This window comes from Thalassophryne amazonica, chromosome 12 (assembly GCF_902500255.1).
Source record: "Thalassophryne amazonica chromosome 12, fThaAma1.1, whole genome shotgun sequence".
NCBI classification, from domain to species: Eukaryota; Metazoa; Chordata; class Actinopteri; order Batrachoidiformes; family Batrachoididae; genus Thalassophryne; species Thalassophryne amazonica.
Genome location: NC_047114.1, coordinates 11,768,843 through 11,786,892, shown reverse-complemented (window position 1 = coordinate 11,786,892; position 18,050 = coordinate 11,768,843). Strand labels below are relative to the sequence as shown.

The 18,050-nt window shown below is 45.2% G+C and overlaps 1 protein-coding gene across 1 annotated transcript in view; it reads right to left on the bottom strand.

The window, feature by feature from the left end:
• The window catches only part of adcy8 (adenylate cyclase 8 (brain)), a 304,694-nt gene that overhangs the window by 51,780 nt on the left and 234,864 nt on the right, over positions 1-18,050 (bottom strand). Inside the window, 2 exon segments of the mRNA XM_034182725.1 lie at positions 5,932-6,010; positions 6,588-6,760. Of these exon segments, the coding sequence (XP_034038616.1) occupies positions 5,932-6,010; positions 6,588-6,760 (252 nt within the window).

Below are 18,050 nucleotides of genomic sequence, written 5' to 3'. Positions count from 1 at the left end.
AGAGTTTTTGGAGCGAGCAGCAGCACAACAGCAGCGGGAGCGGAGTTTCTTTTTCTTTTTTTTTTTACATCCATGGAGATTATTTTACTTAACTACACAGATGTATAATAAAGCAAATGGTGAATGGTTTATAAACACAATTATGACAGAGTTTTTTTTGGGAAAGAGTGAGGAGCAGCAAGCAGCGGAGTTTTGTTCTTTCTTTTTTTTGTTACGGAGTGAATCGTCTGTGTGGAGAATATTTTATTAATTAACTACACAGATGTATAATAAAACAAATGGTGACTGATTTCTAAGCACAATTATGACAGAGTTTTTTGGGGGAGAAGCGAGCTGCAGCAAGCAGTTTCTTTTCTTTTTTTTTTTATTGTTTACATGTGCGCGTGAACGGGACAGTTGGTCCTCAAACTGGGTCCCACAGAGGCGGATGGACCGCTGAAAGCGGCTGTCATCCAGACGCAGCTCCTGCAGCAAATAATAATACTCTCTGTATTGGGAGCTTTTCACAACAACTCGCTCCGTGTGATCAAGGTCCGTCATGATGACTTGACGCCGAGCGGAATGGAAGCTCCTCCTATTTGATGACGCACAGGGGCGAATTTTCGCAGCGAAAGTCCACGCAAGCAGAGCGACACACCGGGCGAAGGAGGCGCGTCCGTCGCCACGCGACCCCCGCGAATTTGTAGCGTCTGATCGCGAATGCGGCAGAGTAGCGAAGTAGCGCTATTTTTTACACTTATTATAGATGTTTTAAGGCTGTAAAACCCCTCACTACACACTTTTCTCAAACAGGCATTAACATTTTCTCACTTTTCTCTCTTGTGTAAACACTCTCTTTTTTCTTCTGTCCGAGAAGATTATAAACAGACACACGCAGAACACAATGCACGGCTCTCCCTTCACTCACTGCCTCCGGGGGTACGGATGCGGGACCCGCAAAGAATCCAAGTCCTCTGTCGGTGGCCACGGAGCTCTGCAGCTGCGGTCAACATCTGGATCAAAACAGTGACCTGTTGCCAGATTTGGTGCAATTCCACACAGCAGACAGGAGGGCGGCGGTGTGATTGGCAGTGAGAGCAATCGCGGTGATTTTTTTTTTTTTTTTATATTTTGTTAGTCAAGAGAGGTGGTGGATCATGGATCCAGTATAAATAGCTGGCGGAGCCAACGTCAGAGGTTCCAGAGTGTGCGTCCAAGGTTCGCGCTCCGGCTTGCTCCCCCTCAAATTAAGCCCTGAGTATAGCCAAAAACACATTCACACCTACAGTCAATTTAAAGTTTCCAATTCACCAAACCTGCATGTCATTGGAGGAAGCCGGAGCACACCTAGAGATCCCATGCCAACACGGGGAAAACATGCAAACTGCACACAGAAAGGCCCCAGGTGAGAATCAATCCCATGACCTCAGCAGTGCTAACCACTAAGACACGATGCTGCCAGAACCAAAACAACATCTGGTAATGAGACCTTTAAAGTAGACCTGCAATGAAATAAATGTGGTCAGATCTCAGAAAGAAATAGCTGATATGTATTTACAAGACCCTTATGAATGCAGTAAAGTAAATCTGCAAGCCCAAATTTGTAATTCACTGGAGAAATCTTTGTTTAAAAATGACAAATTTGCAGCTAAAATTTGGCCCTCTACGAAAACTGTTTGTACATCCGGGACATTGCCGTGACATAAGGGAGAAGACAGAGTGCTAGTGCCTTCAGTCCGATCCCACGCGTTGAGTGAATGCAATACTCAATGCTATTTCTCAACTGAAATTGATTTTATCTGTTAGTAATGTTACTGTTATACTCATCCTGGTTTCAACATCCAAAAGTAAGCTGCAATGAATGCGAGATACAGCTCTGCATGCTCAGATCAGCGGTGACATCAACAGCGGGCGACGTTCTTCCCCGACCCTTACTGCGCCAGCCCGCTCACTAGCGCAGCATTGCGAGTGGGTTGTTGCGGTAACCCCGACCCCAGCCCTGCCCCGTGAGAAAATATTGGCTTGCATGGCGTGCCTCCATCCGTTCACTCATACTGCAGCTGCATTGATCATGCAGATCCTACTTACATTGCAAAAAGTGTTGTGGTTTGCCCCTGGTCTGCTGGTTTGTCTCTCTGTGTTCCCAGGTGAAGTTGAGGTTCAGCTGCTGGGTGAAGTGGCCACGGGTGTGTCAGCTGTGGATTACGTCAGGGCTCTGCTTCAACCTGTCATGTTACTCATGGGCCCCGCCCCATCTGTCAAGTCTGCACATGAAGTGACAGAGCGGCGTCTCACAGCTGACTTCTGCTGAGTGGGAGCCTCGCAGCTGAATCTCATGACAGCTCATCATCAATCTGGGATTTAACCTTGGCACTTTGACTGGTTCGGGGCCAGATTCTTTCCTCACCTTTCTCACCATCTCCTGAAGAACCTCCGTGTTCCTTCTGGTTGGAACCGGGTTGCCACGGGTGCCCAGCTGTGCCATACCATCGCTCTCAGCCGGTACCCTTTATCTTCTGTTTTGTTTGGCATTCCGTCACCACTACCGAAGCTCTGAGTTTTTTTTTTTCGCTGTGAACCTCAAGCTCATCTTTTTTCCAGACTGGAGTCTCCGCGCTCCGTACGTCCTGTCGAACTCCTCCGCTGTGGGCTTCCATGTCCAGGCAGAATATAATTCCTAGTATTTCTTCACAGCCGCTTCTTGGCACAGAACGTAACTCCTCGTGTTTTTTTCCCCACTGCCGCTTCCAGGCGCAAGAGGCGCAATATATGACTCGTCGTGTTTTTCCTCCCATGGTATTCCAGGCTTAGAGAGCACTAGAGTGGAGCTTCCAGGTCTCTGGACTAAATTAATGGTGTTTTCTCAGTTAAGCATTCAGACTTAATGTAGTCTTTATTTCCTCTGTGAGTTTTTCGGTCTAAACTTAACTGTCTGTGTATTTCTTTGAGCATTTGGATAGTAATGTTTAAGTTATCAATAAGTATTCTTTTACTGTGTGAGTTCTAGCTCAACATCTAACTTCTGTGTTTAATGTGGATCATTCAGGTTAATTCCAAGGTCACGTTCCATCTGCAGTAAGTGCTTAAACTTTGATGCTTCTGCTGAATTCCTCCTGTGTTTTTTCACTCGCTGCGTCTCACATTAATCGGCTGCAAATAATCAGCCTTTGATCAATTCCGCGTCGCTAAGTGATCAGCAGATATTTTATAATCATGGTTAACCCCATCAGCGCTGGTTCTGGAACAGTGAGCACTGAGAAGTAGTTTTTCTACTGACTGAACTGTTTAACCATTTGGTGCCTTCTGTGAGCAGATCCACTTACCGAACACCTCAACAGCTAAGGTCCTGAGACAAATGAAATTGGTTCTCGGAGTACAGCACAGAAAACCTAAACACACAGAGACTTGATCCTGAACTGAACTTTGGTTTTGAACTATATTCTCATCATTTGAACTTTGACTTTGAACTGAACTTTGGATTTGTACTCTATGTCATCTTTTGGAACTATGTCCCTGAGCTGCAGCTGAAGGAACTATTTGAGTTAATGTTGAGTTTCATGCCTCATGGTGCACTTGCACATATTCATCAGCCCTCTCATCTCCCTTGCAGTTCATCCAGCCCCAGTAGCTCCACAGGGTCACTTCACCTGGTCCCTGTCCAGTCAGTCCCGGGTCCCAGTCCTGTCCGTCCTTGGTTGGTCCTGTTGTCCTCCTGGTCCCAGTCTTGTTGGTCCCTGGTTTGGGTCCCAGTCTCCGGTTGGTCCCAGTCCAATCAGTTCCTGGTTCAGGTCCAGTTGCCCCATCTGTCCTGTCTACTGTGCAGTCTCTCCTGTTTGGTTAAATAAACTTTTGGTTGTTCCTCCAATCTTTGTCTTACTGCTCCTGCACTTGGGTCCAACACAAAACCCGGTCCCCACCCATAACAAAAAGTCCAGAAAATATCATTTTTATGCAGCCCACAAACATTCAGTCTTAGAGCAAGATAATAGAAAACTCACCAATAATTGTTTTTTTTTACCAGGAAATATGATCAAATATAGAGCTAGTCTAAAGGCAAAACAATCATAAACAACCTTGAAAGGGCGCTAGGCTTTTTAAATGCGACACCACTCAGTCAAACAGGCGTATGAAAAAGTCTCCAAAAATCATTTTCAGGCAAAAATAAAAGAAATGTATACTAACCAAAGTACTGCAAGACAATATGAAGTTTTAAAAAAAGTCGATCCTTCCATATAAGACAATAAAAAGGTGCTTTTGTAAGAGATGCAAACTGACGTAAATCCACAAATTACAGCTGGCGCGCGCAATGCATGCTGGGATAGGGTCTTCTCTCTTACATCTCTGCAATGTCCCGGATCTGATGACAGTTTTGTGGAGGGCCAAATTTTAGCTGTAAATTTGTTATTTTTTAAATGAAGATTTCTCCGTTGAATGACAGATCTGGGCTTGCAGATTTACTTTACTACATTCAGAAGGATTTTAAGTGTAAATATAAGTCACTCTTTGGTCCAAAGATCTGACTGCATTTATTTCAAAGCAGGTCTACTTTAAATTATTCACGGTGGAAAGGAGACTCTATGATTTCTCAAACCTCAACTTAATAAATTTTTCAAGCTGTGGAACAGAGTAGTGATGCTTTATCCTTGACAAGGTCCTGTGGGAGTCGTGGACGTCCCTCCGCTGCTGCGGGGATGTGGTGTGTTCGTCGCATTCTGATGAACACACGTCCTGTTAAAAGGCGTGGACTCCTGCAAGGATGTGTGTTTGTTCACATGGCAAATGTCAAACATTCTCAGTGGGTTTCAGCGTGCTTGCCCAAACGGTGTGTGTGGACACAATGTGAAGTTCCTGCTGAAGGTTGCAGAATGTCCAGTATGGAGGTCTCAGGACTGCTCCTTCAGAACATGACCTCCAGTCCTCCCTGAGGTGGTTTACAGCTGACAATGAAGCATTGTGGGCAAGAATCAACATTCAATGTGGGGACATGGTACTCTGCTGGATACAGATGGGCTGGTCCTTTTGGGTCAAAAGTGAGGTACCGGTTGGAACCAACCAAGACCACTGTCAATCAAAAAGTCTCCAAAAGTCCTACAAGTCCCATGCATGCAAATATCTCTCTGCCACTTGCAAAATATCTGAGTATTCTTCTGAATATAATGAGAGAGAGAGAGAGAGAGAGAGAGGGAGAGGGGGGGGGGGGGGGTGATGCCAATATCTTTGCAGGAGAATGAAGGTCCAAGTCTTTATGGTCTGGTGCTTTCTGTCTTACTTGTGAGACCTGGGTGCCAACCAGTGACATAAGGCAAAGATGGGATGTGTCTGGTACCAGGTTTCTTGGGTCCCACTGGAATAACTTTGTACAACCCCAATTCCAGTGATGTTGGGATGTTGTGTAAAATGTAAATAAAAACAGAATACAATGATTTGTATTTATTTATTTATTAGTTTATTTGACAGGGACAATACAATCAGACATAGCTACAAATCAAAGCTTGTAGCTGATGTGATGCATACAGAGTATAGCAACAAGTGCTAATTTACAAGTCCCATCCCTGGTTAGGCTTTACTACTCTAACACGACTAAATACTAGATATTAGATACTAGATAATACTAAATAGAGTAACTACTCTTCAACCTATATTTATTTGAATACACCACAAAGACAAGATATTTAATGTTCAAACTGATAAACGTTTTGTTTTTATGCAAATATTTGCTCATTTTGAAATGGATGCCTGCAACACGTTTCAAAAAAGTTGGGACGGGGCAACAAAAGACTGGGAAATTGATGAATGCTCAAAGAACATCTGTTTGGAAACAGGCAAATCATTGCATTCTGTTTTTATTTACATTTTACACAATGTCCCAACTTCACTGGAATTGGGGTTATAAATGTATCTCGAAATATTGGGTCATGTTATATTCAGGGTCGAGAATAGTTCATGTCTTACCTGCTGTCCGTGATAAAACACAGCAAGGAGGAACATGGCCATCAGGAGGAGAGACGTCTCTTTGGTTCCCAAAAAGTTTCTGCAGGAACAAAAACAGATGCTGCTGAAACAAAGTGCTTCATTATAGCAAATCAAAGTGTCGAGTTCCTGCACGTGTGTCGGGCTGAAGAACGCCAAGGACAACATGATAATAGTAAAAGTAAGTAAGTCCCTTCAGCTGCTCCCTTGTTTGCACTCGGGGTCGCCACAGCAAATCCAAGGTGGATCTGCATGTTGAATTGGTACATTTTACATTTTTGCATCAGGATGTCCTTCCTGATGCAACTCCACATTACATGGAGAAATGTGGCAGTGGTGGGATTTGAACCGGGAACCTTCTGAACTGAAACCAAGCACATTAACCACTTGGCCACCATAATAATAATATTTTGAACAAATATTGTGAGACACTCCTTTGGTCTAGGAAGAGCTAACGACCTTTTGGTTAAGATCTGTCTCAAAATATTCCCTTTTAACACTGTTGCCTTGTGATATCATAAAGCTCTGAAGCACAGATCAGAATCCAGTCCAAGTTAATGATGATTGGTTGTTATTACTCAGGCAGATATTTGAGATCTCCGAGTGCACAGTCTCATTTTTGTGCGGCTGTCACTCACTCTGTGTTGTGGTGCACGGTGTCATAGCGAACAAACAGAGAGGCGTAGAATGCTTCGGTCAGCAGCGAGTAGATGGCGATCATCACCAGCAGCACCGCCAGCTTCAGCACGGAGTTCAGCCGCAGGAACACAGCGCACGTCACCATAGCCAGAACCCCCGTGAACACAAAGTACTGCAATGAAACAAAAACAGAGATACAGACTCAGTGATCAATAACACAGTGGCAGCTCGAGAAGGGGGTTATAACCATGCCCCGCCCCCAAGCCGCTGACCAAATGTGTGATTAAAATATGCTTAAGGTTTCACATAAACAAAGGCACATAAACAAATTAATGAATGTTGCTCCATGCCCATTTAGATTTCCAGTGTTTATGAAAATAAAAAGTGTGTATTAAAAACGATGGATAGACAGACAGCATTTAGCTTCCCAGAGTGCCAAAAAATGTAGGAAAAAGGCTACAGATTTTTTTTCTGTTATTTTTTGGTGTGTGTGTGTGTGTGTGTGTGTGTGTGTGTGTGGAGGGGGTGTGCAATTCAGACCAAGTCACAATACCCCCAACCTGAATCTAGATCCCTCCCCGTAACGCACATCAATAAACGTGATTAATGGCTTAACACATGTCCTGCAGTGTTTTTGGGTTCACTCCATGTTTATTGTCTTTTTGTAACTGATCACATCTCAGCACTGTGATCACATGAGATGATTAGTCTCTGTAATTTAAATGTGTCACTTCAATCAACCTGTATTTTTAAAATAATTATTTTATATTTAATATTTCAGCTTTTCCCCCTGTCTGCATATATAGTAATGGTAAATGCCAAACTGGCATACACATACATACACATATATGCAATTTGTTCTTGCAAGACAGACTATAGTACATAGTGCAAGAGTAAACATGGTGTGTGTGTGTGTGTGTGTGTGTGACCTTCATCTGCCCTTCCTGATCAGCCTATAACATTTTATTTAACGCTAATACCTTCTATGAGGAAGGGCTGACCACCAAAACAACAGGAAGAGACAAGAACGAAAGACAAGTGGTGACAGTAATAACTGTGAAGTGATGAAAAGTGAGACACCAAGGACACGGAACCCCAACAATACAACATACCAGGACAAACAACCACACATGAACAAGCAGTGACAGCAATAGTCTGTTGTCTAGTTAGTGAGCATCCATACTCTAATCTAGGACACCAGAGTCTTGATCCCCTTGAGAACACCCAAAACTGAATTGTGTTGGCGATCACAAACACCTAACCATCCACACGTTTTGTCTGTGCCACACAGTTGACACACCAACTCCACCATAACATCCTTGTGTGTCATGGGCTGCACTTGCTTGACACTGCTGATCTCACGATGCAAGATGAATGCATTTGTGGTTGCAATGTCAAGGAAGTGCAGCAACACTGTCCTGTACCAGCGTGTAGTTTTCCGATGGGTGGAGTAGTACTGGATGAGCTGGTCAGATAGGTCGACTCCACCCATGTTTTTATTATAAGCCAACACTGGGGTAGGACAGGGAATGTCTTTCACTGTCCAGCATCCATCCTTCCCATCCTTCACCCTTCTCCACACTGTCTCACCTGAAAACGCATGATGGATGGTGGAGCACACAGACACCTCCTGTGTGTCCATCCACTTTACAAACACCAGAGGCCCCTCTCTTATCCATTCTATAGATCCTCTTTCAGATTTTTTTGTGAGAGCTTTTGCCCTCCCTCTGGGGCATCCCTGTCTCCCTGTATGTGCCACATGCTCCAAACGTCACGTCATTAGCCAGGTCCATGAACAGTTTGGGACTCATGTAAAAATCGCCCATGTAAATGTGGTACCCAGTACCAAGCGAGAATGGCTGGATGAGGTTCATGACCACATCGTATGACAGCCCGTGCTCACTTGTGATCACAGTCTGGCCAGTGTAAATGGTGAATTTTAGTGTGTAGCCATTACTTGAAACAGCCAACACAAAAAGTTTCATGCCCCATTTTGTTGGCTTGTCCTTCAAATATTGAGTCATTCCAATTTTTTCCTTCGTCACCACCATCCTTTCATCCACAGCCAGCTCCCTCCTTGGGTGGTAATAAGCCTGGCAGGCACTGAGGATGTCATCATAAAGAGGCCTGACTCAAAACAATTTGTCATGACCTGCTGTTCCCTTTTTTCTATCATTTTCTACATCCTCATTTGGATCACTTAGGTGGATGTTCCAGAATACTGATCTAAATCTGTTTCTGGACATTACTTTCACTGGAAAGGGGACAGACAAAATATTATTTTGTTTCCAGTAGTCCTGGAGACTTGACAGTGACACCAAGGACGTATATCTGAAGTCCACAAAATATGTACAGATCTTCCATTTCAATGTCTGTGCAGTTGGATTTTTTTTCCCTATAATGCCTTGTTTTTTGCAACAATTTTATTGGTGTTGGTGCAGATTGTTCTAATTGTGTCAGTTACAAAAAACAAAAGGAAAAGGTGTTTTGGACTCTCTGCTGCACGTCCGAGCAGAGATCTGGATCTGGAAACAGAAGTGCACGCTCCAACCCTCTGTTCAGATCTCCGTGCGCATTTTGGTGGATCCACCTGCTTTGGTTGCTCCACCAGAACCAAATCATCTCTTTCAGCACCAGACGCCTCACTGTCTGTTTCAGACTCTGATGACGAGCTGTGCGCTCCTTCTTCCTCCAGTTCAAAAAATAGCTGAAGTGCTTGCTCCACATTCATAAAATGCCTCATTTTTACAAAACCCCAAACAACAACAAAACACTAACCAGACATGCTTTCCACCAGTAATAAAGAGAAAGCGACCACACAGTCAGACCCACGTGGGGTGGGTGGGCTGTGATCAAACACACGTGGGATTAGTGAACATGTGGGGTTAGTGACTTGTGATTGGTGGAAAATTCACGAGCCAGCCAACCAATGAGGAAGAAGGAGTCATATTTCTTCCCACCACTGTCGCTGCTGCAGTAGAGAAGGAAATGATCCTTTTGGCGGTGTGTGTACATAAATGCGCAGCAAAAATGACAATAATATTCATGAAAACACATGGTGTAAAAAATACTCATAAGTCAAGTTATGTTAGGCCTATTAACAAAATTTAAAAAGTGCTACAAAGGTTGAAGTCTGCACCGTGCTTCTTCCTTCCGCCGGCTCCTTGGGATTAGGCCTCACATGTTGCACCCTTTTATTGCACTTCACTAGCTTAGTACTTGCGCACATATTATATTGGGTTTTAAATAGTACATTATATAGGGTTCATATACAAGGTCTGTTAGAAAAGTATCTGACCTTTTTATTTTTTCAAAAACCTGATTGATTTGAATCACGTGTGCTTGCATGAGCCAACCTTGAACCTTCGTGCGCATGCGTGAATTTTTTCACGCCTGTCGAAAGGAAAATGGCGGAACGACTGGAGCAGCGCGACTGCATCAAATTTTGCCAGATACTAGGCGACAGCCAGGTGGAAACCATTTGGATTATTCAGACGGATTTCGGTGACGATGCTATGGGCATCACACAGATTAAGGAGCGGTACAACCGGTTTAAAGATGGCCGCACAACTTCTTGGATAGTCACACGACTGAAAAGTCACGAACGCCATCTGAATCTTCCGAATGGTGGAAGAGCTGGGCATGTCACAACATGTCCTGTGAGACTTCAACACGGAGGCGCTTTTGCTGTGCCATCAGCTTCGTGCCAAAGCCATCGGCATGAATTTTGCTGCAACTTTTCATTCTCTTCATTTTCCTTGCAAAGAAAAAACGACGAGAGACTACACCCATCCTCACTCAAAGGCTGCTTACAAGCAAATGACGCAATCGACAGGTGTGAAAAAATTCACGCATGCGCATGAAGGTTCAAGGTTGGCTCATGCAAGCACACGTGATTCAAATCCATCAGGTTTTTGAAACAAATAAAAAGGTCGGATACTTTTCTAACAGACCTCGTAGTTTCGTGGTCAGGTGTTGGTGATGGGTTTGCAGGGCAGTCTGTGGTGCAACAGTGTGCTCCAGCCTACCACAGCAGCTACCATCCGCTGCTCCTGCCCTTCCATTTTAATGCATACACTTTATTTCTGCACATTTAGTAAGCACAGTCACCAATTTAGAGTTGGGGGTCACTCGGCGGTGGTGGGTTTGCAGGGTAGGCTGTCTGGGGCATTGGTGTGGGGGTTGGGCCATCTGTCCTGTTCTGCCATGGTCATGGTGCCCCTTGGAGAGGTGGATGTTGCGGTAGGGGCACATGTGATGATTGGGGGGGGGGGTGTAAGGCTGCTGGGGAGATGGCGGCCATGGTCAGTGTCGGGGGGCTGTTGTCCCACTCTCGTTTGGGTGGTCTCTCTTGGGCTTTGGTGTTTGGGGTGAGGATCGGGGGTGGATGAGAGGCTGGGGTGGGGTCTTGGGGTAGGTCCTGCTGGCTGTGTTGGGGGAGCCCCGGGTGTTGGAGGGTTTCATATGCTTCCCGGCTTGGGGGTTTTGGTCCCGCCCCTTGTCTAGGGGTCTTATCTCACCCTCGTTGGCTCGGTGGTCCCTGCCTGGGCTTGGGGTTTGGTTGTGCTGCCTCCTTGGCCCCCTCGTCCCTGCTGCCGCTCAATCCTCCCACCACTCAATCACACCATCCCACCACTCAATCACACCATCCAACCCAGATGGTGCAATTCTGGGGCGCCCTCTTTTGTAGGCCTACGCTGCCACCCTGTGTGCTTCCCCTCGTGTGTGGGGTTGCCGGTGTCCCACATTCCTGTGCCAATTGTGACAGGCACAAATCACTGCCAAAAAGTCACAAAAGGCAGATTGAGGTGCCAACAGTGCCTTCAGGTGGACAAGAAGAGGAGTGACACACCGTGGAAGTGTCAAACCTGCGATGTAGCCCTCTGTGTTGTGTTGGACAGGAATTGTTTTTTGAGTGGCACAAATAATTTGTGTTCCATCTTATTTTGACATCTAATTGTTTTGTAAATAGTTTAGCATTAGCATTTCCTGCACAATATGTCTATGAAATGTTCTAAATCTTATTGTGATATCTGACTGTAAATAATTGTACAAAAACACTTGAATCATTTCCTGCATTTATGTAAATAGTGGTATTTAACAATTTATATTTACATTTTACGTTATGAAAATGAATATTTTCACTTTTATTTTAGCCTGTCATCTTCTTTGCTTTTGAGCTGTTAAGAGGGTGCTAAGATATTTACCAAACTTGATCTCTGCAACACATACTATTTGGTCCGGATTAAGGAAGGAGATGAGTGGAAAACTGCATTAAACACACCTTTTGGTCATTATGAGTACTTAGTCATGCCATTTGGCCTCACCAGTGCTCCCACAGTGTTCCAAAACTTGGTAAATGACTTGCTGCATGGCCGCTGTGCGTGACTGGACTGTTCTGTCCTCACAAAAGGAGGTTCAGAGATTCCTGGGCTTTGCCAATTTCTACTGCAAATTCATATGTAATTTTAGTACTGTTGCTGCTCCGCTACATGACGTCACGTCATCCCTCCGGCCGTTATAGAATTCTAAAAAAACGTTTACAGTGGCCCCCGTGCTGCTCCTCCGTGACCCGGCTCGATAGTTCATGGTTGAGGTTGATACTTTTGATATTGGTGTGGGTGCGGTCCTCTCGCAGCGTAACCCTGCTGACAACAGGCTGCATCCGTGCACCTATCTGTCCAAGAAGCTGATCACCGCAGAGCGTAATTACAGCATCGGAGACCGTGAACTGTTGGGGGTGAAAGTGGCCTTGGAGGAGTGGCGCCACTGGTTGGAGGGGGCGCAAGCGCCATTTCTGGTTTACCACTGATCATAAAAATTTTGAGTATCTGCGTTTTGCCAAGCTCCTTAATGCCTGACAAGCGAGGTTGGCAATCTTTTTCAGTTGATTTATCTTTCTACTTTCGTACCATCCAGGTTCTAAAAATGTGGAAACCGGACACTTTGTCCCATCAGGGTGAACCAGTCGACACCCCGTCTGATCTGGTAACAATACTGCCAGCATACTCCAGCTCATCCTCCGCTGTCGATGAACCTGGAAGCGGGCCAAGAGAACCCTTATTCGCACCTCCCAAGCCTACAAGTTAGCTGTGGACTGGAAAAGGTCCTCTGTGCTGGCATACGAGCCCAGCAAGAAAGTCTAGCTCTCCACTCGCCACCTCAAGTTGAAAGGTTCATCGGTCCATTCCCGGTATCCAATATTATTAATCCAGTTTCTGTTTATCTCTGTCTCCCTAGGTCACTATGTATTCAACCCACCTTCCACACCAGTCAGTTCAAACCGGTCATATCCAGTTCTTTATATCCAGGTCTCAAGCAAATGCTTAACCACTAGACCACCACGTCCCCACCACTAGACAGTCACCTTTTTTAGCAGAAACAAGGCCATTTTAAGCAGAAACGAAACGATAATTGCCTCATTTCACTACTGACGCACCGAAATGATGTAGGCGCAGCTGCACACCAGACATCTGCTGCTCCGATCGGTCCGCCATCTTTTATTACGAAATAAGGCTAAATTTATATGGAAATGATTGTTGTACAAAAGCTTCAGATATCCGTCGCTGAGATACATGATGACTGGAGTGCAGTTTTAAGCAGAAACAAGGTGATAATCGGTGGATCGCAGCTGACGCTTAGAAATGACAATGGTGATGCTCCGAAATGACGCATGTGTAGTGAAGGCAGGGCGGAGTGATTTTTAGGGAGGACATTTTGGTCAGCGGGACAAGCTGTAGATCACAGGTGTGGCCCCAGCCTCTCATCTTGGATGTTGGACGTCACAGAACAACCACAGACGTGAGGCCTGGGGACTGTTGGTCAGGCCAGAGCAGACGCTACCTGCTGAGGCGATTCAAGTGCTTTGGAGTGCAGGGGGTGCTCTTGAGGACCTTCTTTGACTTGGTTGTGGCATCAGCCATTTTTTACGGACTGGTCTGCTGAAGCAGCAGCAGCATCACAAGTGCTGAGAGGAGGAGACTTGGCAAAGTGCTTAGGAAAGCCAGCTCTGTCCTGGGTAGTACCCTAGACTCAGTGCAGGAGGTGGGAGAAAGGAGGATGATGGCTAAGCTGTCATCCCTTCTGGAGAACACCTCTGAACCCATGCATGACACCCTGACTGCACTAGAAAGCTCCAGAAAGCTCTAGAAAGCAGCAGACTGCTCCACCCAAAGTGTGTGAAGGAGTAATACCGCAGGTCCTTCCTTCCTGCTGATGTCAAACTCCAAAACCAGCACTGTTCCCAGTAGACCACTCAGATCACTCAAATCATTATTATCGTTATAGTAACAATTTTTCAACCATTTGCAATAATATTACGCATTCTATGCAATAATACTTGTAGACTCGTGTACATCACTTGAACACTCGTGCGATATTACAGAATACTCCTTCTGCTTGTATGTAGTGTAATCTATTCTACTGTATATATTGTTGTTCTGTACAGAACTTGACGTCCGTATTTGGTAATTATTTTTCTTTTAACTTATTTTTGGATACCTACACTGTTGTGGCTGTCTCAAAATTTATCCACCATAGGGCTATGAAAGGATTAAGTCATGTTATCTTATTACTTCCATTTTGTCATTTGATTTTTAAATGGACCACAATGGAAATAAGTGTTTTCACTTTCTTGTGTCATCCATGTATTTTTAACGTATTTAACTTACATTGAACTAACTTAGTGCATAAAATCATGCATGCACGCAATCACGCTTTAAATATAAATTGGAATGGCGTGTGAGTTCAGAATGTACTTAGCAACATCTGTTGTTCAGTGTTGTTAGCTATTATCCGTATCTTCTTCAAAAATATTTGACCTATCAACGTTCCATTTTGGTGGCGTTCATCCTTGACACAAAATACATATGCATACCAAACAGCAAATGTCTCCCCAGTTTCTCCATGACCGAAGTTCTTCTATTTTTAGGCATGTAGAAACAGAGATGGTGGCAGAAGACATCAAAAGCAATACACTTTTCACTCCTGATAACAGCAACACAATACTTAACTAAACTGATGCAACCAGTTGAACTACAAAAACACAATAAATCAATAACACTAACAACACTGTTAAACTGACATTTACCACAACAACAACAACATTTAAAATCCCAAATTCCTATGGTGCTGCAATGCACCATAGGAGTTTACTGGTTAGCTAAAATTGCTAATTTCTCCAAAAATGTTTGTTCTTTCAACTTTTCACTTTTGTAGCGACATCCTTGACCCAAAATACATACAGTAAGCATGCCAGACTGCATATGCTCTCCCTGGTTTCTGCGTGATCGAAGCCATACATACGCACGCACACAGAGGCCACTTGGCTGTTATAACATAGATGTCCACCAGGTGGTGATATGACTCCATTTCAAGAACCTTGAGTGCAGGACACTGTGGGACATGATGGTGACCAACCTGTTGCTTATGGCAATAGATACAGCACCAAAAGTGGGTCCCCTATTATTATGATCCAAAAAAGTGAAACATGGTTTTCCTGGATGACAGGAGAATCAAATACTATAACCCCGTTCAATGACCTCCCCCCTGAGAGACCCCAGGGCAAACAATTTCCCCAAAGGACATTCAGCGGGAATTGACTCATTCTCAAGTGCAGACTTTATCCGAGACTCAATCTCCCATGTGCTGGCGGAGATAAAACAAGATGGATGGACAAGTAAGACATTACCAGACTCTACCAGGGCATTCGAACCATCATACTGTCGAGACAACACATCAGGTTTATCATTCTTAGAACCGGGTTGGTAGGTGATGACAAAGTCGAAGCGACTGAAGAATATGGCCCAGCGGGCCTGGCGGGCATTGAGGTGCTTAGCTGTGACAAATTCTTATGATCAGTGTAGACTAAAAATGGCATGTCGCCACTCCTCCAGAGCCACCTTAACCGCCAGCAGTTCCCGGTTGCAATGCTGTAATTGCGTTCCGCGACTATCAACTTACGGGTCCGAAAGGCACACGGGTGTAGCGTTCTGTCAGTGGGACACGTCTGCGACAGAACAGCTCGCACCCCAACATCAGAAGCATCAACCTCGTCCACAAACTGCCGAGCGGTGTCAGGAAGGAGCAGCACCGGGGCTACCGTAAAGCATTGTTTTAGGACCCTGAATGCCTCGTCACACTCCAGTGTCTACTTGAAAGCTCGAAGTGACAAGGTCACATGGTAAAGTGGAGCGGCTTCGGAGCTGAAATTACTGATGAATTTATTTTAGAAATTAACAAACCCCAGAAACTTCTGCACAGCTTTACGACTGCTGGGTACCGCCCACTCATGTACTGCCGCTGCCTTATCTGGGTCCATCTGGGTCCTCTCCTCTGCAATAACAAACCCCAGAAAAGACACAGTGGCTCTATGGAATTCACATTTTTCGGCTTTAACGTACAAATCGTTCATCAGCAGAGTGCGTAACACAGACCTTACATGCTAGATGTGGGTCTCAAGATCAGAAGAGAAAATCAGAATGTCGTCTAAATAAACAAAAATGAATTTTTTTCAAATATTCACGTAAGACATTGTTCACGAGGTTTTGGAAGATGGCTGGCAAGTTAGTATGGCCAAATGGCATCATCAGGTACTCGTAATGCTCCGTAGGTGTATTAAATGCTTTCTTCCACTTATCTCCTTGCTTAATCCTGACTAAGTGATAGGCATTCTGGAGATCCAACATAGAAAATACTTTGGTGCCCTCTAGTGACTCAAACTCGGAAGAAATCAAAGGTAATGGGTCGCAAGTTTTCATGGTAATATCATTGAACCCGCAATAATCTATACAAGGACAAAACATTTTATCTTTCTTTTCAACAAAGAAAACCCTGCCCCTGCGGGCGATGAAGAGGGCCGAATCAGGCTGGCGTCAAGAGACTCCTGAATATATTCCTGCATAGCGGTGCATTCAGGGCCCGACAGAGAATACAATTTTCCCCTAGGTGGACTTGCCCCAGACAAGAGATCTATGGCACAGTCATGATGAGGCGGGAGTGACTTAGCCTTAGCCTTGCTAAACACTGGTGCTAAATCATGACAGCAGGGCGATACCCCCGAGAGATCAATAGGAACTGAAAGAGGCAGAGAACTGGACCTGATCAAAGACTTCCCAGAGCAAGAAAATCCCCACTTGCTTATTGTCCCATTGACCAAGTTGAAATCTGGGCTGTGCTGTTGCAGGCAGGGGTGCCCCAGAATAACAGGGTGAGTCATCTTGTCAAAAACAAAGAAACTAATTGATTCCACATGGTTCTCATTGTTAGTCAAATGGACGGACTATGTTCGGTGAGAGATTTGTCCCAATTGGTGGCCATCCACCGCCCTAACCACCAGGGTGCATGGGAGGCGAAATAATCTAAGGTGCAAGGACCTGGCAAGAGAAGGTAATATAAAATTAGTGTCAGAACCAGAATCCACAAATGGGTGCACAGACTCAGTGTACTGATCAGATTCCAATTTAGCAGAAAAAAAATTCTGAGAAGCTGAAGAAGAAATTGAGCTTTGACTCACCCGTACTGAGGATTGACACCGTGCTGAGGCACCCCTGACCGGGCAACAGGAGATCAAGTGACCTGATTGTCCACAATAAAAACAAAATCCATAGTCCCGTCTGCGGCGTCATTCCTCTTGTGACAGGTGTAAGCAGCCCAACTGCATGGGTTCTTTTGATCCATAGTGTGTGGAGACAACCTCAGTGTGGTGAGATGAAGCTCTACCCTTGTTGGGAGTGGAGGCGCGTCATGGCAGGTAACACGGCTCCTGGTGTGGACGTTCTGATAGGCGCCGGTTGATCCAGATTGCCAGGGTGATCATCTCGTTCAAATTTTAGGGAAGCTCAACAGTGATCAGCTGGTCCTAGACGCTGGCAGCCAGCCCTTGGAAGAAGACGTCATGGAGGACGGCTGAATTCCACTCACTCTTGGTAACAAGAATGCGGAAGTCCATGGCGTAATCTGCCACCCGGCGAGTGCCCTGCTTCAACCTCAGAAGGGAGCGTGCCGCGTCACGTCCTGGAGAGGTGTGCTGGAACACCTACTGGTGAGCTGTAGTGAATGCTTAGAGGAAGAAGCAAGATGGCGACTGACGGCTCCACTCCCCCATGGCCCACAATGCAGCCCGGCCAGACAAGTGCGAAATGTATGCTATCTTCTTCCTTTCCGACGGAAACATAGATGACATTAGCTCGTAGTGCAGCTCACACTGCATGATAAATGGTAGAACATCTTCAGTCTCTCTGGAGGGATGCTCTGGTCGGGACAGCTGAGTGGAAATGGCGGCATCATGTATGGGAGACGGAAAGGCGGTCAGCGTTCTAGGCAGAGAGAAACTGGTGCTACCTATAGCTTGGTCCGGGTTGGCCTGAGTGTTGAGCTTCGACAGGTGTTGTGCCAAAAGAGTGCACACGGAGGACATAAAAGCATCTTGACATTGTGCTAGCTCGCTGAAGTCAGTGCTGAGA